Source organism: Haplochromis burtoni, unplaced genomic scaffold, assembly GCF_018398535.1.
Source record: "Haplochromis burtoni strain Fernald_Lab_line unplaced genomic scaffold, NCSU_Asbu1 Contig_275, whole genome shotgun sequence".
NCBI classification, from domain to species: domain Eukaryota; kingdom Metazoa; phylum Chordata; class Actinopteri; order Cichliformes; family Cichlidae; genus Haplochromis; species Haplochromis burtoni.
The window spans coordinates 598,828-619,966 of record NW_024582636.1 but is presented as its reverse complement, the minus strand read 5'-3'; the positions used below and the strand labels follow the sequence as shown (position 1 = coordinate 619,966).

At 40.7% G+C, this 21,139-nt stretch overlaps 1 protein-coding gene across 4 annotated transcripts in view; it reads right to left on the bottom strand.

The window, feature by feature from the left end:
- Positions 1-1,589: 1,589 nt before the first annotated feature.
- The window catches only part of sema5ba (sema domain, seven thrombospondin repeats (type 1 and type 1-like), transmembrane domain (TM) and short cytoplasmic domain, (semaphorin) 5Ba), a 191,909-nt gene continuing 172,359 nt past the window's right edge, over positions 1,590-21,139 (bottom strand). For 3 of the 4 annotated variants that reach the window (XM_042227660.1, XM_042227661.1, XM_042227658.1), the window contains 6 exons: positions 17,683-17,853; positions 13,300-13,368; positions 12,613-12,750; positions 10,072-10,116; positions 7,419-7,624; positions 1,590-4,323 (listed from right to left, as the gene is read on the bottom strand). In XM_042227660.1, coding sequence (XP_042083594.1) covers positions 4,147-4,323; positions 7,419-7,624; positions 10,072-10,116; positions 12,613-12,750; positions 13,300-13,368; positions 17,683-17,853 — 806 coding nt within the window. In that variant the 3' untranslated portion in view covers positions 1,590-4,146. The remainder of the gene's footprint in view (positions 4,324-7,418; positions 7,625-10,071; positions 10,117-12,612; positions 12,751-13,299; positions 13,369-17,682; positions 17,854-21,139) is intronic. The other variant, XM_042227659.1, reaches the window with a different exon arrangement.

The window sequence follows — 21,139 nt, the reverse complement described above, 5'->3', positions numbered from 1 at the left end:
TTTTAATCTCTGTTCTTAACTGGGAGGATTGAATTCTTTGGGTCACAGCCAGGATTACTCTTCCTCCAAACATGGCAGGTCGAGTTAATGTCAAAGAGGTTGATTCTGGTGTCATCTGACCACATCACTTTCTCCCAAGCCTTCTCTGAATCTTTTAGATGATCGATGGCAAACTTAAGACAGGCTGATTCACAACTTTTCTCATGATCCTCCTGAACCCATGAGGCAAGGTTTTGCATGGAGCTCTAGACCAACGACAACCGTTGGTTATTTTATATTTCTTCCATTTTCAAATAGTCATCGCATTCTCACCAAGCTTCTCCCATTCCAGCCTTGTACAGGTCAGAATGAGTTGATTCTGTGGACAGGTATGCTTTACACATAATGGGCTGAGATTGGGAATATCTCTGAGTGACTGATTTATTCTGTGTGCAACATGGGTACACAGCTAGTCTTTGGGAGCCACAATTCTGGCTGTGTTTTAGGGGAACAAATACATACAAATTCATTTCGTAAGTTTTATGTAATTATATTTGAATTTTTATGGTAAAGCCAGAAAGAAAAAGCTGACTGTCACTTTTGTTGTCGATGAGCAAACATATTGCATGGCAGTGTGAATGTTAGATTGAAAGCACTTTGCTAGAAAAAGCAGAGAGAAAAATGTTTGTGTGAATGAGGTCTATCGTATAAAGCGATTTGAGTGCTCAAGTAGAAAAGTGCTGTATTGGAACCATTTTTTTTTTTTACCATTCGAGTACATGTTCATAAAACCAGTGTGAGAGGATTTAAACCTTGTGACATGGTGTGTTATCCTGCTGGAAGCCGCCATCAGAAGATGGTACACTGTGGTCCTAAAAGGATGGACATGGTCAGTAACAAAACATCAGTATTTTCATATTGGTTCCACCAAATTCTGATAAAGACTTATCAGACCCGGGACCAGTTTTCTGATTTTCTCTTGCCCAGTTTTGGTGACCCGCTTGGGAATTGTAGCCTCAGTCTCCAGTTCTTAGGTGACAGGAACAGCACCAAGTGTGGTCTTCTGCTTGTGTAGCTCATCTGCTTCATGTTTGGTATTTAGAGATGCTCTTCTGCATACCTTAGATGTAACAAATAGTTGCCTTCCTATCAGCTCAAAGCAGTTTGACCGTTCTCCTCTCACATCAACAAGGCAGTTTGCTCAGTGACCTGCCAATCAATCACTTGATATTCTATTTTTCAGACCATATTCTGTAAACCCAAGAGAAAATCCAAGCACATCAACAGTTTCTGAAAGACTGTCTGCTGCTAACAATGCCCCTTTCAAAGCTGCTTAAATAACCTTCTTCCTTATTTTGACGCTCACTTTGAACTTCAGCAGGTCATAAATGCATTGAGTTGCTGTCTAATGGTTCTTTTCCTATTTGTATAATTATTATAGTCTAACTAAAGCATCATTAGGACTTTGCATCAGGTTTTCCTACTTACAGAGCAGAATCTGGAAGTTCTTGTTTCATCTTTGACTTTTTGCTTACATTTCCTATTTGATAATATGAATTTCAGCTACTGGCAAGTAAAAAAAACCCCCCAAAAAACAAAAACCTATTAACTTTTTATGTTGGCATCAAGGTTTATTGTCCTTTGATAATGTACAATATACAAAAATATAGGGTACCAAAAATTCACAGTGTCTAAAAGGCAGTGATTACTATACATTTGTCTACTATACATGACAGGTCTAACAGTACACCTGGTAAGTTGCATAGAAGGACACAGAGCCTCACATCGCAGGGGACAGAGCTCGAGATCGACCAGTCAGTTGAACGCCCGTCTGACCACAAGCTGAGTTTACATCAAAATGACATCTTTTTAAATTTCATATCGCCGTTATAAATGATCATTTCCAGCGTATGATACGCGGTACTCTCATTGGTGGGTTATTTTCATTCCGGGTTCATGTGACTCTGGAGATTTTGTGTTTGAGCAGCTGGGAAAGGTCACAAGTCACAAGCGGTCGGTCACGTTGTGGAGCTCTGTCCCCAAACAAACCTCATGGTTGGTGTGTACTTAGCTGCTGTACTTTTTTTCTCTTTAAACAACTATAAGGCTTTTTTTTTAAACAAACAGTGTTAGCTATACAATATACAGATACATATACACAACTGTCTTCAAGGACATTAAATGGGTAGAAGGCTGTCGCTCCTATATACAGATAGAGCTCTCATCTCGTGCATGTACATTAGCTGAACTGAAAAGCATTGCTGGGTTAGCATTCATCGATCAGGCAATAATAATAAAATATAGCTGTGAGAATGCCCTTTATAAACCAAGCTTTGACTATAAATAACGTCCATTCCACCTCCGCACGGACCAGAGGTGTGATGCTTTAACTTACATCTCAGACATGAAACAGGAAAAGGAAACAGTAGAATGCCTGCAACACAATGTGGAGAAGTGCACACACACACACACACACACACACACACACACACACACACACACACACACACACACACACACTCATACACACGCTTTGCAGACGTCATAGTCATATGTATGAAAGCATTTACATTGTACAAAATACAGTAGGCTCTCTTTGCTCATTCAAGCACACTTACATTCAGACACGCATGCATCCCTTTTGATGTTCACTGGTAAACTTAGGCAAGCGTAATTCAGCAATTTTCTTTTCTCTTCAAGAGGGCCCAGATCGATATTTTTTGACATTCTTTGCAAAAACAATATAATTGAAATCCTTTTATTTTTTTTGTGTGTTAACATTTCATGTATCGAAGATGCAATGGTCACAAAGCCGAACAATCAAAAACAAAAGGAATGTGTTCATTCAGTGAAATGGAAATTAGAGAAACAAGAAATAATTAGTTATCTTATTTAACAAAATATTTCTTCCTATGCTACAGCTCATCTGAGCATAAAACAATTATCATCTTAGAAAAACAAACATTTAAAAAAAAAATGAACAAGTGACAATCTACTAGCTTATTCTACCATCATAGAAAACCCAATCCACTTGTTCAGCACACTGGCCATATTTGATATGACCACCGGGCTATTTAGCACTCAGCAGAATCGATGCATCCATTGGAGAATCAATTGGAGAATCAATCAATTCCTTTCCAGAAGTCTGTATTGTTCTTGAAAAGCAAAACAAAAAATAGAGGAAAAAAAGTAGAAATAAAACAAATCTCGCCCCTGCCTTCTATTGCATACAGGCACCCACGGAATTCCCAAAGCTTTTACAGTTCAGAACGCTTCCAACGCTCCGTGCTTTGACTGTAGGAGTCGATATCCCTGCCCACTAAAGACAAGGGACTCGACTCATAAGCGGTATATTTCTCCTTCGACTGAGGATGATGTGAAGCGTAGTCAAACCCTAATCAACCCCAAACTTCTTATCTTTTCTGTCGTGTGAAATAGCAACAATGAAGGGCGTGGATCCCCCTCCCCCAAACAACTGAGCTGATATTGATCTCTAATTTACTCCAGCATTGACTTCATTGAGCTTTCTCTTTTTTACTGTTGTTCTCTTGCTTTGTGCTGTGTGGCAAGGACGTAGCTATACGTGCTTTTTGTTCTCTGTAACTGCTTTTGCTGTCGAGGGACTCGAAGTTCATTACAAGCTGAAAATGTGGTTTGTGATGGAGAGGCATAAAACGGTGACCCAGCTCCACAGAAATGTTTCTTCTTTTTAAATTTATTGTTTTCGTGTTAGCCTCTAGAAGTGCGGATGGTCGACCGACCCGGCATCGGCACTGAAGTGCGCGGTAATAACAATCTGTCTAAAGCCGTTACTCGTCCTCGTAGAGTTTTCCACTAGTTCTCTGCATGAAGCTGAGAGTTGACACTGCTTTATCCAGTCAGGCCTTTACAACAACACAGCCCCAGCTGCTTGCACAAGTTCCTGACTATAATAGGACAGGGGCATTCCTCTCCAATCCAGATCTCCTGATGGAAAGTTCCAAAAAGACCCTTAAAAACAAACGTGAAGAGGCTAGAAAGCAAAGACAGGGGGCGATGGTGATCAGAGGAACTTGGCCAAGCTCTGAAAAACACTTCAGTTCATGTCGGTTCAGTTATGTCACCATGGCATTGGGGGGTGGCGTCCGTTTGGGGCAGCAGGGTGGAGAGCCGGATTTGGGGCGGGTCTCAGCTATTGTTAGTGTGGTTGTAGGTCCTGCACGGTGATGGGGATGAGTTGGGCTGGTAGTCAAATTTGCCGAGCGCTGTGGGATAGTAGGTGGTGGTGTAGACGTTCGTCTGCTGGAGCGGTGTTGGGTAGAAATTGGATCTTTCATCTGGCAGCAGGTTGTTTTTATTCAGTGTCTGAAATAACACAGAAGGGAAGAAAGTCGCATTAAAATCATATGCACACTATGAAACACTATGCCAGCAGACAATATTTTATAAACATTAAACAGCCAAGTAAGCCATCCCCTTTATTTACCATCTTCATGCTAAGCTAAGCCAACTGTCTTTGTCTTTAGCCTCATAATTATTATACCCACATGAGTAATCTTATCTTCTAACTTGGTGAGGAAGTGAATGTGAATACATCCTCGAGTTGTTTGGCTGCCAAAGCAATAAAAATACTTCAGCATGTTTCCAATGCAAATGAGCTTGTCAAGTATTTTTTCCAAAATAAATGCTATTTTACTGAAGTACACTCGACTCTTATGCAGCTCAATCTGCTTCGTTACAGATACAGGCATCCACTTCTGGAAAATCCCTCATACATGTAGATCTGGAAAATAACGCAACACTGAAATATATTTTCAGTCACTTTCAGACCAAGTTTTGAGGATTCAATTATAGCTGGAATTCTTGAGACAGGAATAGGGTTTTTGGCGTGGACAGTTTTGTTTTGCATTCCTCAGAGGTGCAGATAATATAGAAGTTAATCTTCCCTGCAGGTAAATAAAATACCTCCAGTAGCTTTGAGGTTATTGTGTGAGCGAAAGTGTATTCATAACCAAAGCAAACCAATTTAACAAATTTAATTTGGATCTTGTCAATGCTCTTAATATAGGAGATGGCGGGAATTCATTGGAGCTCTCAAATAAAAACAAGTCTAAAACCCACATTTTATTCTAATGCATTTGCAGAGTCTCTGGTAAAAGCCGACCATAAGGTGAAACACTTTCCAGGGGAAGCATTAGACTAATGTAATCCATCTGAACAGCTCTGGGGAGCAGGGCAGGAAGATAATCAGGTTAGAGTCAGTGAAATGCACAACAGTGGGCAACATAAATTGGCCTGGAGGAGAGGGAAGCCACTGCATAAACAGTGCCGTAGTGCTACATGGTGACATCGGATGCACATCCAGCAGAGTCTGGCTATCCCCTCTGGTCATTAAAGCTAATGAGTTCGGGCTCTCAACACCACGATGGCTGTCAGCAACACATCCACACAACCGCCAACAATAACAGTGAAGACAACAAGTATCGAGAGGCTGACACAATCAAAAAACACTGGGATGAGAAATAGTTATTTGGCACCACGTTTGTTGATGATGAATGATGAATCTGAGCTTGGAAACACTGGCTGGCAAAAAAATAAGTTTTGTACAGACTTAAAATAGCTTTATAATACTATGATACTTCTATTTTAATATTACAGGCTTTTACTAAGAAGATAGTGAGCAAAGTGACCATCTTTACATATGCCATGATGCTTGTGAGGTGGGCAGCCTAACCAAATTGTGGTCTGGAGAAAAAAGGGCCTCTATTTGTCCAAATGTAACCCTGAAACACGAATTTAGCTTCTTCTTTTTTTAAAATTAGTTTTTAACATGCATCTTTAAGCAAAGACCAGCACATTCACAGCTAAAACGAAGATTATCTTAGCGCTGTTGCCAAGTGCTTTGTCAGAGGGGTCGTCTGATTGTTGGGGTGTTAACCTTACAATGTCAAGCGCTGGGGCAACTGTCATTAAACTGACGCTATATAATTAAAGTTGAGTTGAAATGAAATGTTATTAAAAAAGATATTTAGTGACAAACACCAACAGACTGCAAACACGAGGTTAATGTTAAAGTCGAAAAGCATGGCCCAGTTTGAACCTCATCCCACAGGCCTTAAACTCAAAACTCTCACAGACTTATTTGACATCATCTGGTGAGTGCCTGGCTGCAATAGTAAAATGTGGATGGCCCAGTCCTTTGTGAGAGATATCATGACGTAACATAGATTTTCTTCTATGTGGGGGATTTTTTTTATGGCTGAAGCACTCGGGACCAAATCCCATCCAGCCTCTTTCCTTAAGGTGTCTACACTGCAAGATTTTGACAACCTTATAAGTTCATTACAGTCCACACTGTGTGACTTGGATCTAATCAACCTGGCTAGGACATCAAGTTTGATGCATGGAGACAGTATGATGAAAATACCTACTGAGGCGGTGCCAAGATGCATGGCTGTTACTCCTCCGTTATTTGTCTCCATGCTACGTCCCCCTTGGCGCAGTCATGATAACAGCTGAAGGACACATCACACAAACAAGCTTCTGCTGCCACAAGTCAACTGGATTTTATTCTTTGTTTGAATTACAAACATTTCATTTGGAACATTTTACTTCCATTACTCCATTTGCATTTTTTTCCACTAAAGGGCCAGCGTCAAAATGATTAGCGCGACATCGCCATGCTGCATTCCTGTTTGTAGGGTAGTAATTGTAAGTTTGTCCGTGACAGCCCAAAACTGCATATTATACAGCCACCTTCACAAGAAGGAGGAGGTGCAGATGCAATTGTTAAATGATCATTGTAGTATTTTTTTTTTTTTAAATATAAATGAATCCTCTATGGTCATTCAGAGAGGCAGGAGGGAAGGACACCTAACCAGAATTTTTACGACAGATACAATTTCTGATTTTGGAGTGAACAATCAAACCTCCTAGTTTTGCTCAAGAAGAGTTTAAGATAATTTTTTCAGCTGTTTCTCAAAACCATCTTGCAGAAACAGGAACAAGAAATGCAATAACAATATCCCAACTCAATCAGAGAGTAAAACAATTGAAGGACGCAAAATGTCACTGAAAGTCTACAGGCTTCTAAGGAAAACAGCTTCTTGACTTGCTGTAAATGTGAATGCACAGTAGACCGATAGCAGTGGGAGGTCGCAGGCTGACTAATGCTTTAGAAAGCTAATGAGCCCCATTCATAAGGGCTTGGTGCAGGTAGTAAAGCCATACAGATTCTGTATAGGAGCGAGAAGGAAGAGAAATTAACAGTAATTCATCTTCTGCGCGTACTGCACCATTGAGATAAATGAATGAATAAAAGCTCTAAATAAAACATGAATCACACCCACTGCCCTTGAATCCTTAATATTTACATTGTGTGCGTGTTTGTGTATTTAAATAACACCAAGTAAACAGCACTTTCATTTGTATTTCTGCATAATATTGTGTGCTTCACTTACCTTAAACTCCATTGGTGTGTACTTCTCATTCTTTGGCGTGGTATTGCCCTTGTAGTTGAGGTGGTTTGGGGTGGTGGGATGAATGATGGCAGACTCTTGAGAAGGCTTGTGGAAACGTTGACAGTACACATAGATCAGGAAAGATAGCAGCCCCGCCCCAAGGAAACAGGAAACACCAGTGGCAATTAGGTGGATGGAGGTAAATGCTGCAAAATAAAGATGACACACGATGTTAACAAAGCTTGAGTACATATTATTAGCTTGAAAAAGGACATTTTTCAACACCCATATTTACCATGTGTAATGCATTAAATTAACCCGTAAACTCTGGGAAGTTTTTAACAAGGTAAATGAACACTCTAGTTTGAAAAAATGTGAATTTCTGAGCAATTATTTCATGGTATTTCAAACTCATAAAGCCAAACCTGCTGCTTGGCTGCCATGAAAGGATCATCAGCTAATCCAGATAACCTGTGTCTTGCAGGCCATAAAAGCTGGCCCAGGTAAACTGCTCAGGTGCTCTCTTCCACTCCACCTGACTTTAACCTATTGGTGATCTGTTTCTTGGTTAGGTTATGTTTAATATATATTTTTTAAATATTTAAGTAAACCTCTTGTGTGAAGGTGTGTGTCACCTACTTTGAACCAGTTTGTGGCAAATGGGGGCTCGTCCGGGATCTTTAGACCCATTGGTAAGATTGAACTTTGAGTCAGTGCTGACTTACTAACTTAGCTTTAGGTTTGCTAAATGCTTATGCAAGTTGAACTAAGTTCTGAGTACAGCTTAAAGTAGTAATGGTATTTAGCATTGTGAGGAGTATCTTAGGGAGTTCCACACAAGATAGAATTCTTTGGATCGGTTACAATAATTTAGGTATTCTGTGGTTGATGTTGGAAGAGAGTAGCAATAGCATAGTGCTTGGGTGTTAAACCCATGAATTTACAGTTTCATTGTGCTTTTGGTGAGTATAGCCACATGAGTCTCTGAGCCATGCATCTCTTTTGTAATGGTTCATCTCAATAGGAGACCAACCACGCTTTCTCTTTAGTGTGACAGCTTGTTGAAGACAATGTCTTGGGACCATTTATCTGGTTTCCAGAAACTTGCTAGTTTGCTCTTTGGCACCGTTGTTTTTGGTGCATATGCATCTGTCTGAAGACTAGGGTTAAGATCAACTTGTATTAAAAAACTAGGACTAGGGAGCATAAACTCTGTGTCTAGTGCTTCACCAACATATTTGTCATGTTGATTTGTGGCCTTACTGGACACATGGCTGGACCAGCCTTCTGGTGTAACTATCTGACAAAGTGTAACTGGTAAAATGTGTGAAGGGTAAGAGTTCCAAAGTTGAACTAGGATAGTGCTGTGAAATATTTAAACTTGGTAGTTTGGTCTGGTAGCTTTATTGTAGACCCATTATCTGCTTTGCTTTGAGCTTTGTTGTAGCTTTGTTCCCCCTTTGTTGCCGTCTTGGCCATTTTGGTTAGTATTGACGTTTTTGCTTGGAGGAACCTTTTGGTGTGCTACTGTGGTTGACGCTCATACTTTAAATCCAGTGTTGTGTGGGGGGTGTATAGCTGCAGACTATATGGCAGCACTTGTGATGAGATCTGGTGCTCATTTAGGTACCAATGAGTAGACTTTCACTTGCTGTTAGGTTAACTGTTTCTTTTTCGTGTTGAACCTATTTGCAAAGATTTGCTTTCTGGGGCAGATACTACTTTCCCTTTCTGTATACCAGTTACACTATTAGAAATCTCCTGTAATTAGAACCCATTTTGCCTCGTATTCCTATAACCGCCAACATTCACTTTTACTTCCCACCACTTAATTTGTTCCTGTGGTAGGAAAATTGGATTTAGTAAGGGGGTGGATGTCAGCTCATTTGTGGGCCAGGTTGTGTGGAAGCCATTTTAATGTTGCCTTCTATTGTTGCTTTTTTGTTTTCTCGTTTCAGAATAATTTGCAGTGTCAACGCGGAATCGTGATTTTTAAGGAGGGTGATGTTAAGCCCCTCCCCCACTTATTAAAGCCCCGGTCTGCTGTTTTGCTGGCATGGGAGGATCGTCAGGTAACATAGGCCACCTGGGTCTTGCAGGATATAAAGGTTGGCCCAGGTGAACTAGTTAGTTGTGCAGGGAAATACTCGGACCATCCATCAGCAACCAAATCACTTAAATCACTGTTTTCCCCAATCAAATACTTCACAAGGTCATCTTTACTATGTCTTCATTCCTAAATGCACTGAGCTCCTGCCATGTGGTTGGTTGATTAGATATTTAAGTTAATGACCAGTTGAGGTGTACCCACTAAAGTTGCTCATAAGAATATAAAGCAAGACTGAAATACGACCGTCCAGGGTTCTTTTCCTGATGTATTTTGTTATCAGTCCAGTTAAAACATCTGTAGGACTTTTCTATCAGTAGGTATGAGGCCATTAAAAACATGAAACGAAGGAGTTGTCCTCCTGACTGGCTGTTAGGAATTCTAACAGACTATAATAACACATATGAAATGGACATATAAATATATACAAATATAATGTATGAAAACACACATCATGGACAGACATCTGTGGAAACATACAGGGGGAAAGAAAAACCCTGAACATGCACAGGGAGATGAAGCGGAGGCAGCTGTTAATCCACTTACCTCCACAGTGTTGGTCCTTATCAAAACCAGATGCAGGGAGAATGACTGCAGAGAGGAGAGGAACACACAGTCAGACACACACATGCATGCACACACATACACACATGCATTCCCTGGTGTAACAGCCTTCAGAACACAACAACAACTGGTTGCAACATCAGGGGAGTTGACACATGCTGAAAAAAGATGGTAAATGAAAAATTTAAATGTCTCCTCAATGATGCACAAACGGTCCATGGAGATTTTTTTGCTTTTAAAAATCAGGGTATTTCAAGAATTTCTAGAGGAAAATTGACTTGAGCGAGAAGCAACAGCCCCATTGAACTGAACCTGTCTAGATGCTGTGATAGAAACTAAGGGGCAGGACAAACATTTACAGGTACAGCACGACCTTTCTACCAGCTCCACTCTCATTGAGCTTCTTCAAAGGAAGAGGAGGAGCAGGAAGGCCTGTGGCTTTCAGTTGTTAAATATTGCAGTTCCTCATTGGACTGAATTTCTTTTAAATTTTCAACTTCTTCACAGCTGCCTCCCTTGTGCAAGTGACCTTAACAAATCCATCCTTCGCCTCATTGAAATCTGCAATAAAATTAGATGTGATTTGCTGTTGTGACAACCCATTAATATTAATCGCCTTCGTCTGGACTCATTAGGGATTCTTAGCCTGGAGAGGCCTATGCTGGCAGGCCATGAAAGATCATTTCAGGAGAAACTTTCTGAAATCGGCATCAGCAAAACAAGGTGTGCCGAGGCCAGTTGGGTCAGCTGCTAACTTATTGCATTCACATGGACTTAATTATGGTTAATCAACATGAGCAAATGAGTTTTGTGCACAAAGAGGATGTCGACTACTAAGACACAAACAATATGTGCTTTTATTTATGGATATCTGTTTTAGGATGAAGACCGTGATGATGCTGATTCTGCATACGTACAACCTGGACAAACAAACAAGTTATGGCTTTTGGAGCGAGCTGCCAGTGAAGATTTGGCAAATCAAAAATCTTGGCAAAATAAAATCCTGAAGTTGTGCCTTATATTAAGCTTGAGTAAACCCACAAATTGATGTCGAAGCACTAACATGATGGTGATACTGAAGATTGTTAGCCCTGGTTTTGGTTTGTGTAGTTGAGCATTGTTAGATAATAAACTGATCAGTTGCAGGGCAGAGTGCCAATATTATCATTTATCTAAAAGGGGACATGGTATGCTTTTCTTATTTTATCTCATAAATGTGTATACTGTTGCTGTAGTAGATCACCAAAGCACAGAGGCCAAGTATACATAGGAAAAATCAGCATGACTGTAAACCATGCAAAGGTATTCTAATAACAGTCCAAGAATAAAAGTATGTAGTTGGAAATGAGCATAACAATTCTGAGACTTTCAGTCATGTCTAAGCAAAAGCTTTTGGCTGTAACACAGTTAGCATGCATACACTAACATCTTGGAGAGGTAACTCATTTTATCAACAGAAGAAAGCATGTCAGATGAATAACAGCAGCGCACTTAACAAAGCCCCGAAAATAACATCAAAGCAGTGGAGAAACTTTAGAGATAAAGTCAAACGCAAAACAGGATGGAGAGCGATATATGTGAGAGGAGCCTTCCTTCTGCTCGAGAGACACTATTTGCAGCCACACACACAACTGATCAACTAACTAATTACACGACTTCCATTCCATCTGCTCAGTTTGTAAATTATGACTTTTGTCTTCTCTAAAAAACATTAATAACTGCATAGACATGAGTAAGAGTAGCCCATATTACCAGTTGTTTCACACACCTGTTGGTACCAGTAGCTGCAGTAGAAGACCTTTCAGGTTTGAGTGTGGGGTGGGCATTGTATTGATACAAGGACACCAAATATTGATATTCTGTTAAATGATTACCTTATTTAACAGAAGGGTTTGTCACAATGGGTCCAGTCATGTTTCACAAATCCCAGCACAGCTTAAAAATGACTTCCTACAACAGGTTCGTTTTTAAGTACAAGCATGAGCCACTTAGATATTTTGTCACTGAATACAAATAAGCCCTCTGACTATGACTTACATTTTTTCCCGACACTGACAACGCTTTCAGAGCACGTCAAAATGCTCCAAGTGTCTGAAAATATTGTCAGCCTCCTGGGGGTAACTATTAGTTGTGTTGTCAGTCAGTTTTGTTGCCATTAAAATGACACAAAATGTACAAAATCTGAAAAAACAACAAAAAACAGACAAGGCTGAGCCACTAGAACAGCTAGCTGTTTGTGTACCCTCGCTTTGCACATCAAAAATGCGTGCTTACAACTTCCCATAAAACAGCATCATGGAGTTTTTGTGACAAAGGCAAGCTAAAGCCATGATGGAATAGGTGAAAAGCAGCGTGTTTGGTGACATTCGAGGACACAAAATAAAATACAGGCTGCTCCCTCAAAATCAGAGAAAAAGGAAGGACGCTCGCAAGGAGCTCTTGAGAGGCCAACACTGAGCTCTGATGAGAATGTTGAAGGACGCTTCACGGTTACAGTATGCATCTGAGAGCCGAACAACTCACCGGGTATTTCATTGCAGTCTCTACGCTGAGTGCTGTTCCCCACACAGGGGGTGTTGCCCTGAGCACCACACACACGACTCCTCATCTGCAGGCCTGAGTCATCACAGGCCGACCACAGCGACCAGGCCATCCAGCCACCTAAACACAGGAAAAAAGAGCAATAAATAAAAACCCCAGCAACCACAAGGCCACATCAAGCTCACCCTCAGGCCTGGAAAGCAATGGGCCCACCCAAGCTGTCACCACCTGCGGGAACCTTTCACATTTCTGCACAGCCAAAAAAAGAAAAAGAAGAAAAAGAAAAAGACCCCAAACACACCAAAAGTGTTTGTGATGTAAACGGGATTGGAAGAGCAAACCAGAAGAGTTTGTTTAGTGCATAGCTGAGATGTTTGTCTCCCGAGCCAAGCTTTCGTGCTGTATCCCTGCAGCAGGCGACCGAGCAGTAAACAAAAGGCTCCCACCAAAGAGGAAAGAGAAAATGCCCAACTTTCAACGCCTCCCTTTGAACCGTGCACTTGCTGCACTCTTTCGCTCCCTGTATTTAAAAGCACCAGAGTGGAGGGAGCACAGGCTACCACAAATGAAAACCTGATGAAAAGCTGGTTTGTTATTCAGCGCGCTCTCAAGTGTGCAGTTTTGGCAGAGAGAGCCTCAGTGGAGGCAGAAGGACAGGCCTTCTTTTACCTTTCCTATCAGGCGGACGCTCACCAACAAGCTGCTCTGCTCTCTGCTCCATTCGTTCTGCACAACCACCTAGACACATGAAACAAACTGACCAGCTCAAATGTGTGCAATAACCGTGCATCACTACAACCGGCTTTAATTGCTTCATTTATTCCCATTTATTTTTGTCACCCAGACGACCTGCGTGATCACACTGTAGAGTCGGAAAGAACAGCATCAGGCCTGCGGGCTGCTCGTTAGTATTCTGTCCTGACAGTCCTACCTGCTGTCCTCCATTACTGGTGGAGACTTTAATCAAATGACCTGCGACAGAGGCATCAAATATCCTCGTGACTGACAGCCAGCTTGCCTCTAATTACACATGCGGCGAGGTCGGCAGCACCAGGAAGACCCCAATAGATGACTGATGTTCGCCTGTCAATAAGCGAACAGATGAGGAGACAGATAGGGATCGAGAGAGACTGCCGGCAGCCTACTGGTGCGGGGTTAACAGAGATTGTTGGTCCGCGTCAAACAGGAAAACATTAACCTGATAAAGGAGGCCGATTAGCATCTTGGCAAAGAGGGGAAAAGACAGAAAGTCATTTACCTTTCTTTGTCTGTAATTACCGAGGAGGCTGACTGTAAGCGTTACCCTCCGTGTGAATGACAGTCGGACTGATTTAAAAGGAAAAGCATCTGAAGAAGGTGACTGTTAAGAAGAAACGGCTGTTGAAATCTGACAGAAGTCATCTGCACTATAACACATCTGTCTACACTCACACATACACGTGAGCATCCCAGACAATGAATATTTGTCTGGGCCTGTTTTTGTTTGCCAGCAGACTAAACTGGTTATGGACAAATCAAGTGTGTGATCATGTATGAGTTGTATAGTTTTAATGTTTTATTTGGGAACAGAATGGTGTGTATGTGTAAGTTTGATGATGGAGTTTTTATTATGAATGAATGATGAATTTTTATGAATTATTATGTCTATTTTTATGCTTAAGGACAACAGATGGAAATTAGCCCTTGGCTATAATCTGGTATGTTTACATTCATGTAATTTTTTTTTTTTACATTTATGTTCATTAACATGCACTGTCCTAAATAAATAAATAAAAAAATAAAATAAAGAAAGAACAGATGACAAATCACACGTTAGCGACAAAACAAGGCTGTTTGAAATGAAACCTTAGAATCAGAATCGGGATGAAACCTTATGAGTTCGGCAGGTGGACTTTTTCCCCCCATCCTCCTGGATTAGCAGGCAGATCTCTCATGAATATTTCAATGTCCTTGTGGGAGCAGAGTAGAAGTAGACGGGGGGGTGGCTTGTTTTTATACATCTCACATATCATCACATGTGGGGAAAGCAAGGCTAACCTTCAAAGTAAAAGGGAAAAGAAGAATACTCAAACTTTTTTTTGTTCTTATTTAAGTCTTCTTCCCTTGTGTTTCTGTTATTTTAACTTTTAAGGTATAGATATGTTCTTAAACTAAATACATAAAACCCAACTTACCTGTAGTCATAGCTAGATTGTTTTATTTGTCCAGGTATTTAGGATGCCCGCCTCTTAGATGTTTTAACCTTAGCAATGAAAATGGACATAAGTCTGCGTAATCCACAAAGTTTGGCAGAACATCTGAATTTTACACGAGGCCACAGATCTGAAACAAAGGTGTAGCATGAACTGTTTTATATTCCACTTTCTTTTTGCTCTGTAAGGTCAGTTTAAAGTTAAGAGACTTAACGTAGTGCACCAATTGTTGTCTGGAAGCTATACCATACTCACCATCTTATGCTGGGCTTACACTGTGCAACTTGTAGAACTTTGGAAAGCTCATCCGACCCTTTTCGATGTGGCCTCACAAAATTATCACGACACAACAACCGTGAAAATAGTTGGATCTACACTGCTGCTCAATCACAGCTGCCTGATCAATGTTTTTCATTAGCAATTTAGCAAAGTTGATGGTGGTGGTGTGTCTGTGTGAGTGAAAGCCAGAGAGGGAGAGCGAGCGACAGAATTTCTGTTATAACCTTCATTTTATGGACGCACAGTGTGAGCACTCAGGTCGCATCAGAGCATCTGGTCGTATAGTGTGAGACCTGCATCGTGACCTATGAACTTCTAACCCCTGCGAGTCAATCGTACAGTTTGAGCAGGAGCTGAATCGCGCGACTGAAAAAAAAAATCGTACAGTGTCTGCCCAGCATTAGTCATGAATGCTAGATAAACACTGTATCACTTTTATTAAATACATTGAGAGAAGTAATTATTTGATCTCCTGTTGACTTTGTTCATTTTTTGAGCAAACTTACAATCATTTTAAAAAGAGAAATAACATAAACCAAACATCCAGAAAAAGCACATTACATAAAAGTTAGAAATTGAATGCAATAGTGTGTCATTAAGTGGCTTTGTACTTGCAGGAAAGTACAGCAGTAAGTCATTTCTTGTAGCTTGTCATCAGGTTTGCACACATCTCCTTTATATTTCTTGGTTACTGCTTGGCAACTCGAAACTTCAGCTCTTAATTGTTATCAATCAATCAGTTATAACCTGTAGAAGCCAGTGGGTTGCACTTATTTCACTGTGACACGCAAATCAATTTTCAATTGTTTGATTTTTTTATGTAATGTAGGTTTTCTTCATTTTGGTTGATATTCTATCTCTCCATTAAAATGAATGTGTTATCTAATACTATGTGCTTTAAGAGGCCTTTCTGCAGCTACCGTATTAATTCCCTGCTCACACTCTGCAGGTTCATTGATATGTTTGTTTTGTATGTTTTGTCCACCTAATATTTTTTTTGTCTTCAGTCTTGATAAAGAAAGAGAAAGTACTTGCTACAGTATTTAAAGATGGAGTGCTCCAGTCTAGAGAAAGTTAATTGATATTTGAACTCAGCAGCCAAAAACAAAGGTTTCATTGCACCTGCAGAAAAAACAAACAACCTCTATGAAGCTGAAATAAAGTGCCAGGTCCTCCAATGGCCACTAAGACTTTGTTAAAGGTTAAGTAAGGGGCATGACTGCAACTTACTCAACCTTTATTAGCAGGTGAAACAAAGCAAGTAGCTGTAGCTGGCAACTCTCCGCTACAGCTCGCACCACCACTAATTAAATTCACTGAACTGCAAATATTTAACATGTTTTTTGCAAAAAAAAAGAAAGATGAAAAAAAGAAGTAATAAATAAATCTGTGAATTACAGACTGGTCAAGATATATTACTTAGCACAAGGCAGCAGATGCCTGTATCTGTGCATTGTAAGGATACAGTTTATGGATGCAGTTTGCTAAGGAAACTTGCCAGCCTCAGATGATCACTTAGGAATCCACCTGCTGGTCTAAATAAGGAAACTAACTTTGGCCTTTGAAAACAACATGGCCAAAATGCTAATGTTTCAACATGCAACGTCCGCTAACCAATGGATGATGCTGTGATGGCTATATCTATCTACACCCCACATTGACAAATTCACGATAGAGTGTTATCTATTCACAACTGGCCTATCTTATCAAAAGGTAACAAAACACACATTAAAACATAAGACCTTATCAGACAAATAACATTAAAGAAGATGAATTCAGCAACCCTCCAAAATAAATGACCCTCCTCCTGCAGCTCTCCCTTTCCTGCTCTAACCCCGTTCTATCAGATTCATATTTAGTATTTTGCTCTCTGGAGAAGGACCAACGTGTAATCTTTCAGCTGGAAGCAGCACAAACATAATTCCATTCATCTCCACAGTGAGCAGAAGCAATGTTCTTTTCTAATGCACTGCTTGTATTCAGGTGTGTAGCAAAGTGAAGCTGTGTGAAAGAAAAGCCAGGAGAGGTGCATGGGCCTTTGTCAGGCATGCTTGAGGATGGTTTATGATCGAAACGAGACCAGTGGCAGCAGAACTATCAATAATGAGCCTCCTGAAATCTGGCCAAATAATACAACACGGCTAAAATCCACAGAGAATAGCGAAGAAAATATGTTGGTTCTGTAAAATCCATCTCATAAAGCTTTTTAAGTAATATTACACACATACTGTCTACACCTGGGCATTCAAAACCTCAGATTGATTAAATAAGATATCCATATGTACCACAACATCAGTGGATCTCTTTTCAAAGCTTTCTGGAGGGGTTGCCATGGTGCTGCGAGTTCCAGCAGCACAGCAGGAAATGGCACGGTGGGAGGATGGGTTGTTTTCTGTTTATCTTCTCACATATCTAAGACCTGGTTTATTCATTAGGAAAAGATGAAAGAAGCAATTTAGCAAAGGGGACGACACAGAAATTACACGGTGTGGGAGATGATTGCCTGCCCGAAGGTGTGATAAAAGCACCTGAGCAGTGGTGACACGGCAGAACAAGATTTTGAATTTCTATGTGACCTTACCATCGCAAGGGTGTGTGTTGCATAGGGCTTCCTCGGTGTGTAGTCCTATGCAAATGTCTCCACCATTGGAAGGCGCGGGGCTGTTACAGGAGCGTGTCCGCTGGTAGTGCCCGCCACCGCAACCCACTGAGCACTGAGACCAGGACGACCAGCAGGACCAGGCACCGTTCACTGTAAGGCACATAAAGGAACGTGTCACATAATCACATACCGCTCTGACTGATATGATAATGTGCTGGCTGTAGATGCACACTGCACCAGTAATGACATTTTCTGAAGGCATACTGGGATTAATTTAGCTCAGTCTGAACACCACCGACATCTAATTAACGACGCCAAGAAGGGATCAGATATCACATCCTCTTACAGCGATAGTTAGGACTGCGATGCGTGACCAGCTGACATTGAATCCTTTACAAGAGACAAAGAGGTTGATATGCAACTTTGCAAATGAATATTAAATTTAGCATTTTCCCATTGTATATTACTCTGGTTAGCGTTGATTGATGTTTTTAAAGTGACATTAGTGTGTGTGCTTTCAACAGCTATGGACTTGAGACTTAAAAACAGAATTCAGTTACAAGTTATCTGATTTTAAAAGCTGGTGTTTAAAGTGTTGCAGTGCGGTTTTGATGACTCAGAAAGATCTGGGCTTTTTGTCAGAGGCTATGTTCAGCTGCTCCCTTATTCACAAGGGGCTGTCACAGCAGGTAGGTCCACATATTTGATTTGGCAGCTTTTTTTCCCTCTACCAGATGCCCTTCCTGACGCAACTCCAAAGGGATTTGTGTCTTCTCCTGGGATTATACTAGGGATGTATCACTTGCACCTTTCAATTGCACCTGCCTGATGTAACCCCAGGCTATATGAAAAAACAAAATGTTTTAACCCTGATGTAAAGTTGCTTGTTGCACCAACTGCATATTCTTTTTGGGCATTTAAACCTTGTGCAAATGTTATTGCTAAATATAGCAAAGCCAAACAGAGCATTTACCCTACCTATTAGAGCCCAGCTGGTGGAGATGGGCTCAGGAAGACTAACAAATAGAGAAAAAAGAAAAAGAAATGGTGCTCCAACAAACACAATTTGTCCATGATGGCTTGTGTTTGTGTTTCTTTTTCATATTACAGGCATCTATCATTCATTTCTGTCTTACTTTGAACTACTCTTGCACACACAGTCTGTGCCTGTGCTCTGCTGTCTTCCTGATCACATCATAGCCTACTTTGTCATTACTGTGTCCTGCATTATATTGATTTATTCTCCCCATAGGTGCCGTTAATGTTTCATTTGATCTAATCAGAAGAGGGTGACTGACTAACTGAATGGCTGGTTGACTGGCTGATGTCTGTCTGGCTGACTGATGGGGAAGAGCAGTGTTGCCAGGTAACATCACAGTGCTGCAGAAAATTCCATTAGCTGAGTGGATTAGTGTGACACCGAGTAAGGCAGGCTGTGAGCACTTAACTCTGACTAACTCTCACAGCCAGTCACTGCTCTGCCTGACTAACTGGCTCTTTACCCGGCTGACTGGTTGAGCGTCTGACTCAGTGAGTTAGTGAACAACTCACTGACTTCCTGACTGGCAGTTTACAGTTTTTCTGACTCGTCCCACCTGTCTGCCTGTGCCCCTGCGTGGTTGACTTGCTGTGTTCATTTACATTCAGACATATGAAGTCAACCACATGTTTGCCCGGCTCCCAAGACAAGACACTGACGTGAGTCAGAGTGAAAACTTTGAAACAAACAAACAAAATAATTATGCCACGTCTGGTCACTCTGTTAATTAAAGACTTGATTACGAAAGTTGAGATCAAGCTGATATGTCAATTTTAAACACTTAAGACTTGCTTTGATAACTGACTTTTTCCATTTGATCTAATCAGTGTGTTGATTTAAAACTTTGATGGGATGAGTATGGAATGCCAATTAACCCGGAAACGTCAGGTGAAAGACCAAACAGGGCGTCAGTCGCCTTTAAGATGCAAATTTCAAAATTATAGGTGACTTTCTTCTTGAGTGTGAGTTATTACATTCAAAATATTTTCAGAAAACTTGACCTCTAACCTCTGACATTGAGTTCAAGGTCACAGACATTCAAACTCATCCGATATTTTTATTAGCTCATCGATAGATGCATGGAGGTATTAATTTGAAAATCCTACGTCAGCCCATTCTTGAGTTATCACAGCAGCAGTGTCTACTAATGACCAAACATCAGCTACAAAACAAATCACTTTAAATGCGATGAGGGCTTAAGACTTGTTCTGGATTTTTAAATGGTTTGGACATGATCTTCCTTTTTTTTAAATTTGGTAAGGAATGGATGAGAGATGGATGAAAAGGCAAGCTGTCCAGGGTGGACTCCACCTCTCGCCCTATGACAGCTAGCTCCAATCCCCCACCCCCTTTCGTTGTATAAAAACAGCCATCACCTAGATGAGCAAATTTTAGTTTTTGATATCCAACATGACGCTGTATAAATTCTTAATTATCATTTGCTGCATCATGATGCTGCTCTATTATGCCTGTGTGTTATCTATCTATATCTTTGTTTTAACCTGAATCTAATATGATCACCTTAGAAGCCTTAACTACCTGCTGTTAAATCTTGTTTGGGAGAGAGCCAGTCAGAAGGAAGCTGACTTAAAGTGAATGAAACGGGAGGGAGTGAACTGAATGACTGCACCGAAGCCCAAGTAAGATAAATAAGGACTATTCTGAACAGTTGTTCATGCAGAACTACTTTAGTAGACCAGCTGGAGAGGAGCACAATAGGCCTCCTGTAAAAGCTTCCAACACTGAAAATATATTTGATGATTATTTTAATCCTAGAAACGTGAAGTGTTTATTGTTTTATGCAAAATGAACTTATAACAATCATATAACACTCATATCTGAATTAAAAATCTACTCACTGGATGGAAACACACACACTTGTGTTTCCAGTGCACACACTAACACCCTATTCATTTTAATCACCTCAGAGATCTATATTGCCTCCATCCCTCTCTCTAATTTCATCATCAATTACTATTTCGCACTCATTCTCTCTTTTGTCACTGGCCTTGTCCTTCTCACCTGTGTGTCTGCCAGGGACACGTGTGGTGAGACCGGCTGTAAACGTGACAGTAATGGCAAAAAGGCTCGCTCACCGGCTGCTTCCCAGTGCGAAGTAACCAAGGCTGCCTGTCCCAGGCTTCCTTAGGTTACATGTGTCAGATGCAAAGTTAACTGAGAAGGATTGTATTTGGATTCAACAACTGACATTCAAATACACAACAGGAATTTGATCAGCACTGCACCAACATATAATAAATCATTAATTCATAAGGTACCACTCATGAATATTTAAGTCGACACCCTTAAAGCTGAGTTCAGAACTTTTTTCAAGAGTGCTTATTGTGTGTGTGTGTGTGTGTGTGTGTGTGTGTGTGTGTGTGTGTGTGTGTGTGT